We start from the raw sequence: 15,531 nt of genomic DNA, 5'->3' as shown, positions 1-15,531 counted from the left end.
CACTTTTTTCCCCCAAGCTTGGATGATGCATGCCCCTTTACAAATGAATTAAAAAACTAGAATATTACAACTCCAGGCATGAAACGCTTTAATATGGGACAAGTCTGAAAATATAAATATAAACATTCCTAATGAAATATTAGGAGAAGAAAATTTCATCAGGAGACTGGATGACATTATGAATAGTTGTCAGATATGTCTTTTCTTCCCTTATTTTTCTGCCTTTTAACTTTTGACATTAGCACCTTCAAAAGAAGATAGGCAGAGAAAAGCAGACATGAGATGAAAATAAAATCATGAAGACCATCTAAGGGCACCTAGGGGTGCCAAACCTGGAGTCAAGAAGACACATCTTCCTGAATTCAAACCGGGCCTCAGACATTCCTAGCTGTGTGACCCTGAGCAAATCACTTAACTCTGTTTGCCTCAGTTCCTCATCTATAAAATGAGCTGGAGAAGGAAATGGTGAACCACTCAATATCTCTGCCAAGAAAACCCCAAATAGGGTCACAAAGAGTTGAACACAACTGAAAAACGACACAACAGACCATCTGGGTCTTCCCCAACAATGACTCCACAAAGCTCTAGAAAATGTATCAGACAGAGCTGTGATTAGAAAATCCAAGGTGGAAAAAATCACAATGAGCCATTTTTTCCCATCCAGGTTGGCATAGGTAGACAGAGACTTATGGGGTACAGATCTTAAGGGAGGGAGGAGGACAGGGCAGTCTAGTCAGGAATTGCAGTGCAGAGCATTGCAGTACAGGGACTGCATAAGGGCTGGGCTGTGGCTGTTCCACAAGGCAAAAAGAAGCCGCAGATGAAGCATGGAAGGACCTAACCTTCTGCAGGGGGCAGGAACCCAGGCCAACCAGCAACCTTGTTGTTGACTATCAAATATGATGTGAGAGATTCTGTGAGGGATGAGGAAGGGACCTCTCTGCCTAGAGCTGGCCATCCAAGAGGAAGGAACAGGTGAAGTTCCTATTACCCTAAGTAAGGAGAAAGTACAGAAACAAGCAGCAGTTGTGCAGCTCTAAGTCCAAACTGGATCTAAAAGCTACATTCAAAACTGCAAGGGAAAGCACAGCTTGGGGGCATAAGCTCAAATAAAATACCTGAAAGAGGTGAAGCAAAAGCTTAGCTCTTTAAAAAAGAGCTAAAACCGATTTTATAATTGAAATAACACTAGAAGGAAACAAATGTAAGAGAAGTGCAAGCACTGGGGGGAAATCTGGAAATGAATGTTCTGGAAGAAACAAATGGAAAGTTAATTATCTAAGAGTTAAAAAACTTTACTGAACCAATAGACTGAAAATTAAAATGGAATTTAATGACTCCATAAAATGACAAGAAATGATTTTTAAAAGACTGAAAAAAAAACCAGAAGCAAGTGTAATGTATTTCCTTTCAAAAACAACAGATCTGGAAAAAAGTCAGGGAGAGATAATTGCATAACCATTGGACAACCTGATAGGCAGGGTCAAAGAAAGAGCTACTGCTCCCCACTAATACAAAGAATCAACCATTCAATCTCTTTCATAATTTCTTTTCAAGAAAAAATATCAACAACAAAACAACAGAAAACAAATCCAGCAAATTATAATAGGTTTGGCCCTAAAGAAGAGATAGAAGACATCACTCCCTACTTTTTTTTGCAGAGTTAAGCACTGCGGTATGTATGTTGGCTGGTTGTGCTAACCTAATTTTCCCCCCCTATTTTAAGGGATGGCCAGTGGGGTGAAGGGGGAAAGGAGGAAGGGGTTAAAGCAGAAAATGTTGATCATGAAAACAAGATATCAATAAAATTTAGTTTTAAAAAATAAAACAAAACAAAAGGAAATACATGTTATAGTAAATATCTGGACACTCATCAACTTAAACCCTTAGATATGGGAGCTAGCACTTATTTTCATGGCAAAAAATATAAACTAACATTTCAAAGGTATTCTGGACTTCGACATCATACAGTCATACAGATGAGTAAAACAAAGGACAGGATTATAATAAAGGGAATAAATGGCCAAGACAGATCATAAAGTTCTAAAGGCTCATGGCTTGTATATAGAGAAGGATTACAAAACATGTGAAGGGGTACCCACACCAAGAAAATCACAGAATCTTTAAACGTAGCTTAAGTGCTACCTGCCACAAAAAAGCCTTCCCTGACCTCTGCTGTTAGTGCTCTCGTAACAAATTTTTTCAGAGTCATATGTTTGTGTACATGATGTTTCTCCCCAGTAGAATGTGAGTTCTATAAAGGGAAGGGGAAAAGGTTCATTTTGTCCTTTGTGATCCCAGTATTTATCACGCTGCCTGCCACATGGTAGGTGCTTAATAAATACTTCCTCAATCAATAAGTATGAAGTGCTTACTATGTGCCAGACACTGAACCAGGCACTAGGGATACAAGTACAAAGAATGAAACAATCTTTATTCCCAAGGAGTTTACATTCTCATTGGAGAGACAAGTTCAGAGAAAAATATATAAAGCTTATGTAAAATTAAACAGTAAATACATACAAAGTAGCTTGGAAGGTTAGGTGGGCACTAGCAAATGGGGGGGGCAGGAATAAGGAAATGCATCATGTAAAAGATGGTGTATGACCTCCATCTTAAAGGAAGTGAAGGACTCTTATGAGGCACAGGAAATGCATAGGGCAGGGAGATTGGGGAGGAGATGGAAGGTCAGGAGTAGGTGTTCAGTACAAAGGCACAGAGACAGGGCATGGAGTATATCATGTGAGGAACAGAGAAAAGACCGGTTGGCATGGATCACAGAAGAAGAGTGGCAGTGATGTCCAATGAGGCTGGAAAATGACTGGATCTTGATTATTAAGAACTTTACAAGCTAAACAGAAAAATATATATTTTATCCTAGAGGCAAGAGGAAGCCACCAGAGTTAGCTGAGTAGTAGAGTCACATGGTCAAAGCTACTCTTAAAGAAAATTACTTTGGCAGCAATATTTAGGATGGAGTGGAGTGGTAAGAAACTCAGGCAAGGACACTAATTGGGAAGCTGTTGCAAGAGGTAATTAGGGGCTTTATTAAAGATGGGCCTTTTATGGGCTTCTTGGGGACAATAAATTCTCCACATTGATGCCAAATTGATAATACTAGAGTATAGGTCTGATCATCATATGCTCCGGCTCAAAAACTTCCAATGTCTCTTTCATCGCCTCTATGATAAAATACAAATTACATACTCTGTAGCCCTTTAAAATCTGGCTCCAGGTTACCAGTCCAAGTTTAATATACATTATTGTTTTTTTTCACATACTCTGCAATACAGGAAAAAAAAAAACAGACTCCCTACAGTTCTTCATGTTCCACCTCTGCATTTGAATAGGATGACTGCTACATCTGGAATTCCCTTTGAAGCTAAGACTACTACCATCTGGTATATGGTAGGTACATAATCAATATTTGAATTTATATGATATTGGGCAAGTCATGTAACTTCTTGGAGCATCAGTTTTGTTTTGTTTTTATCAGTAAAATGAGGCCTGGACTAGATGACTTTAATTGTAAATATATAATCTTATGATCCTAAAAATGAAGTACTTATTTTATTAACAATGATTGTTCATTCAATAAGAATGTTTTTTCTAGAGTACTACATTTTCTGAAGTGGTTTATTTAAGACAGTGATACTACTTACAACGACTATTCAACTTTAAATTTTAGGTCCTTCTAAAAGATTTTATTTATAGTGACACCATTAAAACTAGAAAAAAAAATCCTTTTTTTCAGTTTGGTATTTTAGATGTAATATCCTCATAGGAGAGCTGGTGACCTCCATTTTATCATTTACGAATGTTTTTCCACATAACTTAAAAAAACAATTATTCTTTAATAGTAATGGCATAGAAAAATTTTAAACTGCCATTCTAGTTACCTAAATGTTAGCACAAATGTGTAAAAATTGTTTCAAGTACAAAATTATATGTTTAAAAATTAGTTTTTAAAAATTCAACATTAATAATATGTAAGTATTAAGCTTCGAGATATTGGAAACTATTCTCCACTGACAGCCAGCTTCATATTTTGCTACTTCATGGAACAAATCCATTCCACATTCCACGAGAATGCCGAAATAGTAGTGGGGAGCCTGGGCAGAAGAGGGCTGAAACTATTATTGCCTGGAGCAAACCAGACTACAATAGAAGGTTTGCTGTTAAAATGACCTGTTAAAAATTCTTCAATATGATTATATTCCAAAGAGTTTTAAATACTTGAAAAAAAAGAGTGAAGCAAAAAGTTCTGCAAAGCACTTTTGAAAAAAAAATTCATTTAACTCTTCTTGGGTTCTACCCAGTTAGGTTACATTTCCATTCTAGTGATTCCTACCAAATTACCTATTGCTACTTTACATAAACACAAGACAAAGGAAACAATAGCATTTGATTACAGCAAATATAAGGAAAGTTGTCTCCACAAATATAAATTTCCACAAAGGAAATTTTATTTCAGCCTTGTCACTTCATGTTCATAACTTGTGTTACTGATTAAGAATCAATTCTGCAGCTATTCCTATCTTCTACACATACACACACACACACACACTCTCTCTCTCTCTCTCTCTCTCTCTTCTCTCTCTCTCTCTCACAATCAAGCAAATAATAAGTATTTATTACCTGTGCAAGGCACTGGCTATACAGAGATTACAATGGAACTCATATACATGGCCTAAGCATTAGCATAGTCAATTACTTTTTGGGACGTTCACAAATGCTACTTGTCAAACTGATTTTGATTCTTTGGAAAACATATCATAGTAGAAAAAAATAAAAACAAAATAAGTATTTATCTAGTAATGGTTTTGATACAATGTTCTAAAAAGACAAGAGATCCTGCATCATGTGAATCAAACTAGAATTCTGGCATATTACCACAGATCAAAATTTACTAGAACCAATAACATAAAAAGAAAATAATCCACTTACATCATATAAAGAAACCAAAGACTCTACTTTCTCTAGCTTGTTCCAAAAGAGAACATTTCTCTAAAATATGCTTACTAGTAGCTTTATGGCTATTTACGAGGCAAACCACATTTTTCTCTACAGCATTCCAAGTGTTTAACCAATTCTCTCCAAGCTAATGCATACATTTTGCTGTTAAATAAATAATATAAATGTGGTGGTAAATGAAGTAGTAAAAAGCTTTTAATAATTCTTAAAATCAACAAAAGGTATTCCAACTTCTGTGAAACAAAAGTGGCATTACTTAATATAAAGCAGTGACATAGGGGTAGATAGAAATCTATCACTTCCTTTACCTTTTCCTAAAAGAATTTTCATTCCTTCTCATTTCAATTTTATTTTTCGTTAGAAGCTGTCATAAACTTTTCCTTCTGCCCCTCATCATATGGTATTAAAACTTCATGGAGATTCTAGCTAATGACAATTTGCTGAATACAGTCTCTGAACAGATTTCTATTTGAAATCAAATTGCTTTTTTTCTTTATATAGTCGTCCCTTTCACATCATGGGGGTTAGGGGCATCCAGAAAATCCCTTCATGCCAGAGAAGAAGTCTGAATTATTATGGTATGAAAAGATAAAATATGCTGATATTACACAATACTATGTGTATACTTAATGCATTTCTGAGTTTCTAAACTGATTTGCGCGGTCCTTCTTTACCTTTTTTGGCTGTCAGTTTTATGTGGAGTACATTAGAAAAAGGGATGATCTGGGAGTCAGAAGAACTGAGTTTTGAGCTCCAGTTCTTACTGGAAAATTCCTAATACAGTTATTTCTGAGTTTCCTCATAAGTAAAAAATGAAAATAATGACACTACCAACTTCACAGTGCTACTGTATGGGAAATAAGAAAATTTTCAAATGCCATAAACATGTGAATTATTTTCATATAGGGAGATAAAATCAAGTGGGCATTCTTGTTGGATGCTGTTCATTATACAAATGTTGTCACTCCTACTCAGGAATGATGAAAATTTGAACTTCATTTGTTCATGATAATTTCCTTCTTGGAAGATATCAAAATGCTCTTTTCACTTGCCAACTGTTGAGACTCCACTGGCTGATGACCTTCAAGTCTGCTTAATGGGCTACCCTTCTAACTGTTTAAGAAGCATTTTATAAAACACGGGATAAAGGTCTAAAATGGTTTGAAAATGAATTTAATTTGGGCCTTTCAACTTTTTCAGGTTTATTTCTATCTTCAATTTCTACCTTTATTGTATCTTCAAGTTTATTTCTAATTACAATTTACTTTTAAAATTAGTAGGAATATTATTAGAACAATAAGAAATGACATAAGTTATTTATTATTACAGCTTCTTGGGTGGTTGCAGTGTGCAACTTTTTTGCTTAAAAACATAGTGAAGTTATGGCAAAATCCCAGACAACAGATCTTAACACGTCTTTTGTTTTGAAGAGGAATCAACACTGTTCTGCAAAACTTTCTTGTAGGTACAAGGCAGTGGAAAATACTTATGACTGTTTTAAAATGTAAGATTCCCTATTTGGCACATACAGTATGTAGAAAATAATCGCTTTCAGACTTTAAGAAACCTAAGCAAACTTAATGGTTTCTTCACTTGAATGAATCATAGTTATAACCAAAACATAGTCTCCTGGCCCTTTTCATCTTCAAAGCATTATGAACTTCAACCAATAAAATCTCATATTAGCCCTATGAGCTAAGCCCCACTCTCTAAGAATTCCATGCAGAGAAACTGAGGAAGTACAATTAAACTTTTGCAAAGACATTCTGGGAATGTGTGAGTTTAGAGTCTCATACAGACATTTTAAAATCTGGTGTGGGAGGAGAGGGATCCCACAGGAAGAGGCAAAAGAAGCACTTAGTTTAAAACTACTATATACTTTTGATAAGGAAACCAGGAAATGAGAAGCTATTAATTTGAGGGCAGGTTGACATTAGAATCTGCTGTCCTCGGTACTTAAGTGATACATTCACATATTCCCAGTGATAAAGTAAACAGTCAGGATACTTATTTCTAGTTCAAGCTCCGCCCCTATATGGCTTTACTTAATTTTTTGTGGACCCCAGCTTCAGAAAACAAGAAGGCTGGGGACTAGATATCCTCTCAGTTTCATGCTAGCTTTAGATTTCTATTTTCCTACACTTGGTCACTTGCTCTAACCAGAATCTAGAAGAAAAGTACACACCTATAAATGGAAAATTATGTAGTGATGATGATACTGGCAAAGAGATAGAAATTTGGGAGTTGATGGGTCAAGTAAGGGTTTCAAACTAATATAACTAACATGCAAAAAGGAATATTATCTTTCTAAAGGATTTACTCCTGAATATTATATGAAAGGTTTTAGATGAAAGGGTATGGAATCTAAGAAGATGCCTTCAAAAACAGATTACAAGAAGATAATAATCTTTCTAGCCCTGAAGTAAAACAGTACACACATACTTCATGAGCATGTATTAGCCCCAAGCAGTGAGACATTGTTCATGCCTGCCCAATGAAGATTTTTTGGCACTACAAAGTCAAAAGTATTTTTAAAAAATATTACTTCTTTATTTTTTTCCATAGGCAAAAATATCAAAGGAAAACAGACAGAAAACTGGTCTCAGACCAAAAAAAAAAAAAAAGACAGGAAGAAAGCTGTCATGTACTATGTCTAAACTTCACAAAAGAATTCTGGCTAGAGATTAGGGTCTTTCAAATCTGCTGTCATCTAGGATATGAAGTTTTAACCTAAGTAACACCGATAGTTGAGGTTCAAAGACTTAAATCAAATGCGCTGACTAGTTGAAACAGGAGCTATTTCATGTTCTACAATTCTGGTTTCCATCAAACTGGCTTCTCCCCAACAAATTATGGAAGTTACTTGCATCCGAACCTATGATAATGGATGAATTTTGTATAGTGTATCCATAAACTCCTGCAAATGATACTTACATTTTATCCTGTACCATGTCAACATTATTTCATCAATAATTTAAACATAAAAGAAGGATAGAGGGGAGTCTCAAGTGTCCATCAGACTCAGACCAAACAGAAATAAAACTCTCCAAAATAATCAACTAAAACTCTTACCTTGTTCTTTAATCTGACGAATTTGCTTCACAGTTTCTTTTAAGATTGCACATTTGTCAGGTTTAAAGTTAAAATTGTCAATATCATTGAAGTTTGCAAAAATCAGCTCAGCAAGCTCTTCAATATACTTATTTTCCTGCTCACGGTTGCGTTTTTCTGTGCTCCTTTTAGGGCTAAAATGGAAATGAACATTGACTTCAAACATATCACAACTGATACTTTATATACAAAAAAATTTAAAGATACCTTATTACAAATTGCTTGTACACTCACACACACACGCATGTAAATAAACTTAAAATCTGAACTTCTGTAGAAAAATTTATTTGGGAGTGGGAGGAGAGAAGGGAGAAACTGCTAAGCTAATATAATAGAAGGAAATAGAATGGGGAAAAAAAATGTAATTTTTACACACTGCCTTGGAGTGCTAAATAACCAGAAAGACTTTGAGGACAAGCGGATGAAAACTACAGGACAATGAACATAGCTAAAAATAAAAGTGAAACTGAACCTAAATGGTTGTTAATTGTCCGAGCCAAATGACATGCAAAACATAAACAAAGAACATCAATCTTTTAGATGTTTAGGACTTAATATAAATTATAGTTGAAATTTCTCAAGTCTATTGGGCAAGGTGGAAAACTCAAAATTTTCTCTTGGTAACTGCTTTATTAAATAAAACTTCTTTCTAAAGCACAATGGAGTTATCAATCCCTAAGTGGCAAGCAAATCAAAATACATAAAATGCTTATTCTGTTTGAGATTATAATAAAAACATCTTTATGTGTAATATGGACCTTCTAAACCTGATCATCTAAAACAATGAAATAATCAAGTCTATATTAAGTTTATTTTTATGGTTTCATATTTAAGCTGGTAAACATTTGAGAATTGAGACCAAACATCTAATTTTTCAGGTGACAAAAAACTGAAGCTCCCAAAATTAACACACCCAAAGTATGTTTGAGAGAGGCAGGACCAACACTGGAGTTTTTAGACTTCTAGTTTTCTTTCTACTATACTACGCTGCTTCTTTTTCTTGGCCTTCTAGTATTAGGTATGGTTGAACAATTAGGAAATTTTGGACAACTAGGAAGTGAAAAGGCATCAGATTAGAATTGAAGGGTGGGGCTAAAAAGGAATAGATGAATTAATCAAGCCCAACCTAAAGGGAGGGCACATTTTCCATAAAGCAAAGACTTGGGCTAGTAGAAGTTTATCATGTTCTCTATGCCTAACTGGGGACTAATTTTATAATATTAGTAATATTCACTGAAAAAGTTACTTGTTTTTTCTTTTTATTCCACTCCAAGTAGAGGAACTATGTACTTTCTAACTTTTTTCACTCAAAACTGAATTATGTGTGTGTGTATTCCAATCCCAACATTAATGATATAATTCCTTTTGTTATATGATATGAACCTCTTGACATTCTGTTACTATAGAAGAAAAAAAAATGTAAAAACCAAGGACTACCAGTTCAAATAGTTTTAGGAGTTACTAGACAGGAAGATTCAGAAGAAATAAACTCAGCTCTCCTGATTTTACACACACACACACACACACACACACACACACACACACACAAAAACCCTGCAACTTCTTGCATATCCAGGATATGAAATTTATGCATGTTTTGCTTAAAGGATTATTAATAAGCAAATTAAATGGTATATTTATATTTGAAGTGAAGTCTTCACCGGAAGTTCTAGAATCACACAGTGGCAGGGACCTGAAAAATCATCAAGGTTATGTGACTTCCCAATAATATAATTTTTTTCCTTGGAATGAATCAAACCTGGGTCCAAGCTGATCAGGACATTCCTTGCGCTTTCTTGTCTCTGCCCTAGATGGGTCAGAGGTATTTTCTCCCATCCCACTCATCTTGAACACATATCAGCAACTACAATAAAGAAAAACAGCAGGAAATGATAATGTATCAGAACAATAGCATGTTCTTGATTTTGTATCAGAGATCGATTATAAATCACTAAGTTGATTAATAAGCCCATATACCTCCAACTGACATTTAGGGCTCACATCTGAAGAATAAACTAATAGGCAATGAAAAAGTTAAGATACAAAAAAATTTGCTTTTGTTGGTATAAAACCTCTCAAAGCAAGCTGCATTCCAGCAACATATGGAACTACATCCTCCTGATTAACAGAGTCACCACAATTGTCCTAGTTTCAGGAGTAATTTTGACACTAATGTGGAAACTCACAGGGTGTTGTAAACAGGCTCCTCCCAATCTCTGTTCTGGTTCAGCCAATATGAAGGCTGACCTCTGCAGAAGTTCTCCATGACAGATATGGTATATGTAGGGAGAGCTGAACAACTAAGTTCAATTATTCCAAAAGCTTTTAGTCAGACAGATATTAAACCCTTTTCCTTTGTTGCCTCTCCCAGACAAATCTACAAAAGTTTTCTCCTGTCCCAGTAGTTATGATTTTTCTCTGACCTCTCCCACCCTTTATTTTGTACTACCCTCTATGGCAGTGTCACATTTCCTCCATCCCCTGCATTCAAAGACAGTTTCCCACTGCCACATATCGTACCCAACTTTCTGTGGGGACTTTATTCCTTCTCTGAGTTGGCTTTAGGACTTTTCACCAATGCTCAATCAATCTAACAATCCCAAATTCCAGAGATGGACTTCTTTGTTTTTCCTTGGGAAAATAAACTGCTGATTAGAGGTAATTTCAAACCAGAAAAATGAGGAGATACAAGACAACAGGTAGAACCAGTGTGTTGACATTCATTTTAATTATCAGTATCTAAACATCCAGGCTGCTAGGTGGCACAATAGACAGAGTACTGGGCTTGGAGTCAGAAGACTCATCTTCCCGTGTTCACATCTGGCTTCTAACACTTACTAGCTATGTAACCCTAGGGAAGTCACTTAATCCCTTCTGCCTCAGTTTCCTCATCTGCAAAAATGAGCTAGAGAAGGAAATGGCAAACCACTCCAGCATCTCTGCCAAGAACATTCTAAATGGGATCACAAAATGTGGACACAATTGAAAAACAACTGAACAGCAAAAGTTTAAAGATCTATTCAGAACTCACTTTCAAAAAACACAAGAAAAAAAGAGAATACCATTGCAGACTAAGAGAATCTTAAAATTTTTTTAAAAAATTCCATAGTACATAAGAGTAGGAATCATGAGGCTTGGGTATTAATTCTGGCTCTGACACTATCTGAATGATATGAGCTGAGTGCTTTAAATTTCTAAGTCATATTATTCATATCTACAAAATGTAGATAAATTGTCCTGACAACCTCACAGATTGTTGAAACAAATTAGAAAATAAAATGTGAAAGTGCTTTGAAAATTGTAAAACACTATACAAACATTAGCTTATTTTGTCACAATTTTTATCTAAAGACAAATCTAATTACATTTTTATCAAAAGATGAGAATGATAGTACCCATCCTAAATATATATTCTTTATACAAAGAATTCATAACCTATATGGCTCCTCCCTAAAACAACCTCCACACACACAGTTAATTGGCAGGGTACAAAAAAGTCATGCCAAAAAGTCATCAGGGGTATAACACATAATTCACCAATTCAGTAATTATTGAACAAAATACCTAAAAACACTAATATTTACATTATCATTATTGACTACTGAAATACTTTTGAGTAAGTTCTATACTTAGTATTCAGTAAGATACTGCAAATATATAAAATAGACAGAAGCACTGTGAGGACACTAGACAATTTGATGTCCATAACGAAAATTATGATACAATTAAAACCTGGCACAAAACCAATAAGATTAGGAAAAAGTTATGAAAAATTTAGCTTTTTCCAAGGAGACAGCTTGAGCCCACTAAAGCTCTACATAGCACAAAATCCATTATCAATATCACTCCTGAAAAAAATTTTAATATGACTTTCAAGTCAAAGTGGAAGTTAAATGTAACCAAATGTCTTATTAATCACTTGATATACATATACGATCAAGTTATATGGTTCCAAATGAAAAGTACATTAAATAGTTACTTCATCCCTTTGAAAGTTTTTTCAACAGTATCAAAATGTTACTGGAACTGAAAAATTCTCAATGTATACCAAGGAAGAATAGGGACTAAACTTGTTTATTTTGTTTTTATTTTTAGTGAGGCAATTGGGGTTAAGTGACTTGCCCAGAGTCACAACAGCTAGTAAGCGTTATGTGTCTGAGGTCACATTTGAACTCAGGTCCTCCTGACTCCAGAGCTGGTGCTCTATCCATTGAGCCACCTAGCTGCCCCAGGACTAAATGTTTTCAACTTGAATCTGTATATCAAATTCAACCAGTTGGTGAAGGCAGAATTTACAAATCAGAAATACCTTGGTAACATAAAGTTACCAAGGTGAAATCCGAAGGTGAATATTTTAAGATATTCACTGGTTTTCTGAATTCACAACAGGAAAAAAGACATTTTGGTGTAAATGATACCTACACAATTAAGTCTTTTAAACGGAAAATTTTTAAATTGTTCTAAAATTTTATTTTTTCAATGAACATAAATGTGTTTTCTCTCCCTCCCAACCCAACCAAGAGAAAAGAAAAACAAAACTCCTGTAGCAAGATTTTGTTTGCCAAAGGAGAGAAGGAAGATTAATAAGATATTCTTGGAACACAAGATAAACAAATTAAAAATTTACAGAAATATTTTTGGAAGAAACTTTCATTCACAAAGTAACTGTAAAAGCTGACAAGTATGTGCCACTGATTTATCTAATGTACCAAAAAATGGTTTATTTCTTCTGAAAGCCAATTAAATGACTAAGATCCAAGGGTAGAAGGCACTCCATAGGTGACATCCATATGAACTCAACCAATAAAATTACATCTAAGAGGCAATGAACAAACAGTTGAGTCACACATATATGTTAATAGAAGAAACAGGATTTATGAGGATAATTCATGATCAGGTCAGTGACACTATAAATTACTGAATAGTTATCCTTAAGGAGATTGCACTTAAGTGATACAGATTGTATATGAAATAATGGAAACTGCACAACATATTGTAGCCTGCAAAATTTTAGCACCTATAAAATACTTAGAAAGATGGTAGGTGTGAGGCTCAGTAGATGGAGTACAGGCTCAGTAGATGGAGTACAGGGTCAAGAAAACTCAAGTTCAAAACCTGCCTCAGACACTTAGCTGTGTGACCCTGTGACCTCTTTCTTTCTTGGTTTCCTTATCTGTAAAATGTGGATAATAACAGCACCTAACAATATAACTCACAATATCCTCACTGCTGTGAGGATAAAATAAGATATCTGTAAACCACTTTGCAAACCTTAAAGTGCTATATAAAAACTAGTTATTACTAAAGATAAGTAATACATTAAGAAGCTCTTTAATTTTTATAAATTTTGTGTTATGTTTATTTTATATTTTTAAATAAATTAACAGATGACATATCTCCATAATACAAATACAAGCCTCAAAATATCCTTAAGAGTCCATCAGCTGTCATTTGCCTGAATGAGTAAAAAGGCATACTGCTTCATTTGGCATGGTTCTAGATGTACAAATACTGCTGCGTTGCCTCAGCTGTCACTCAAATCCAGATTTTTTAAAAAGGGCCACGTACAAGTAGAATAAACATTATCATTTAAGAAAAGTAGAAACAATTATACATTCAGTTCAAGAGGCCAAATGGAAGGACACAGTCATGATACGGTAGTGATGTGTTGGAAGTATGGGGTAACACTGTCACCAAGTCCAAGTTCTTATCTGACAGCAATAGGTAAAGTTTGTTAGAGAACAGAAATCAACCAAGAAAAGAAGCATTTTTAAAATGCTTATGTCAGATGATATGTAAAAAGCTGAGGATACAAAGAAAAGGCAAAAATAGACATGACCCTCAAGGAACTTACTTTTTACAGGTGCTGTGACATAAACATTAATCTGTATGTTTACAAGAGACAGAGTATAAAAGGGAAGACACTAGTAGTTCAGGGTACCAGGAAAGGTCTCCTGTAGAAGGCATTTGAGCTAAATTTTGAAGACAACCACGGATTTCAGGTGCCAGAGGTGAAGAGAAAGAATATTCCAAACATGGGGGCAAAGGCTGAAGCACTGTGTCAGCAACTGGGTGAGTATGACTACGTTTTAGAAAGCACGACAGGAATAATGTGTAACAAGACTGGAAAGCAAGGAAAGGGCTAAGAGATGGACTTTAAATGCCAAAAACAGGAGTTTTATATTAGATCCTAGAAGCAATAGGAAGCTAGTAGAGGTTACTGGCTGTGAGGAAGATGATATAATCTGACTTGCACTGTAGAAGAATCACTTTAGCAGCTGTGGGAGGATCAATTAGGAAGCTACTACAAGAGTCTGAGAAAGATGTGATGAAGGGCCTAAATTAGGGTGATGGTTGTATGTGCTGAGAAGAAATATATGCTAGAGATACTGCGAAGGTTGAAACACTAAGATTTGGGTAACTGATGAAAGATGGTGTGACTGAGAGCTATGGCAACAAGGCTGGAAATCAGGGTAACTGGGGGGAGGGGGGGAGAGGAGAAGATATCCTTGACAGTAAGTGGGAAGTTTGTGTGCTGGACATGCCAAGTTTAAAATGACTCCAGCATATCTAGTTTAAAAGGTAGCTAATGATGCACAATGAGAAGTAAGGAGAAAGACTATGGGGTAAAGATCTGGATGTCTTCTTCAGGGTGATGATAATTCAACACATGGAAGATGAAGAGATAACCAATATATGAAAACACAAGGACAGCAGAAAACAAATAGACAGACTTGGTTTCCATAGGTTTTTGAAACTGAAGATGCTGAAAATCTAGGAGAGATGACACAAGCGATATAGGCAGAATTGTAAAACTGTTCAAGTTAATGCTAACAGTAATAGCCAGTGCTGCTACAGCTTTTGTGTAAGTGTTATTTGAGGATCGCATTGGATTTGCCAATCTGTTACTATATCATCATGGTCTAGCGCAGAGGTGGGGACCATGCAGCCTTGAGGCCACATGTGACCCTCTAGGTCCTCAGTGTGGCCCTCTGACTGAATCCAAACCTCACATAACAAACCCCAAGTCTAGATTCAGTCAAAGAGCTGCACTTGAGGACCTAGAGGGCCACATGTGGCCTCGAGGCTGCAGGGTCCCCACCTCTAAATGTAACACATGTGGGAGTCAGAAGACCTGGATTCAAATGCTCACTCTGCCTTCTATTATAGGTACAACCTTGAACAAACCCATTAATTTTGCTATAATACCTAGTCTGCCTCCTTCACAGGGATAAATGTTAAAGTGTAAATTTCTTTTTTAATCTAAGAATTGTCAGCTGTTATTTATTAACCAAAATACTGAGTTAAGAAGTGGAAAAGATCATTAATGGTATGATCAGACAATGAAGGGTAGTGGATAACAGGGGCAGTCTTACTGTCCAAAAGAATTAGAAGGGGTGTGTATGCAGTGGTTGTTTCCAGTCTTGCTTCTGGCTTCCTATGAAC

At 35.5% G+C, this 15,531-nt stretch overlaps 1 protein-coding gene across 1 annotated transcript in view; it reads right to left on the bottom strand.

The window, feature by feature from the left end:
* The window catches only part of NCOA2 (nuclear receptor coactivator 2), a 302,914-nt gene that overhangs the window by 110,565 nt on the left and 176,818 nt on the right, over nucleotides 1–15,531 (bottom strand). Inside the window, 2 exon segments of the mRNA XM_021002193.2 lie at nucleotides 8,047–8,219; nucleotides 9,845–9,949. Coding sequence (XP_020857852.1) covers nucleotides 8,047–8,219; nucleotides 9,845–9,930 — 259 coding nt within the window. The 5' untranslated portion in view covers nucleotides 9,931–9,949.

Source organism: Phascolarctos cinereus, unplaced genomic scaffold (genome assembly GCF_003287225.1).
Source record: "Phascolarctos cinereus isolate Bilbo 61053 unplaced genomic scaffold, phaCin_HiC Scaffold_4;HRSCAF=312, whole genome shotgun sequence".
Lineage (NCBI taxonomy): Eukaryota > Metazoa > Chordata > Mammalia > Diprotodontia > Phascolarctidae > Phascolarctos > Phascolarctos cinereus.
This window is presented reverse-complemented; position numbering and strand designations above follow the sequence as displayed.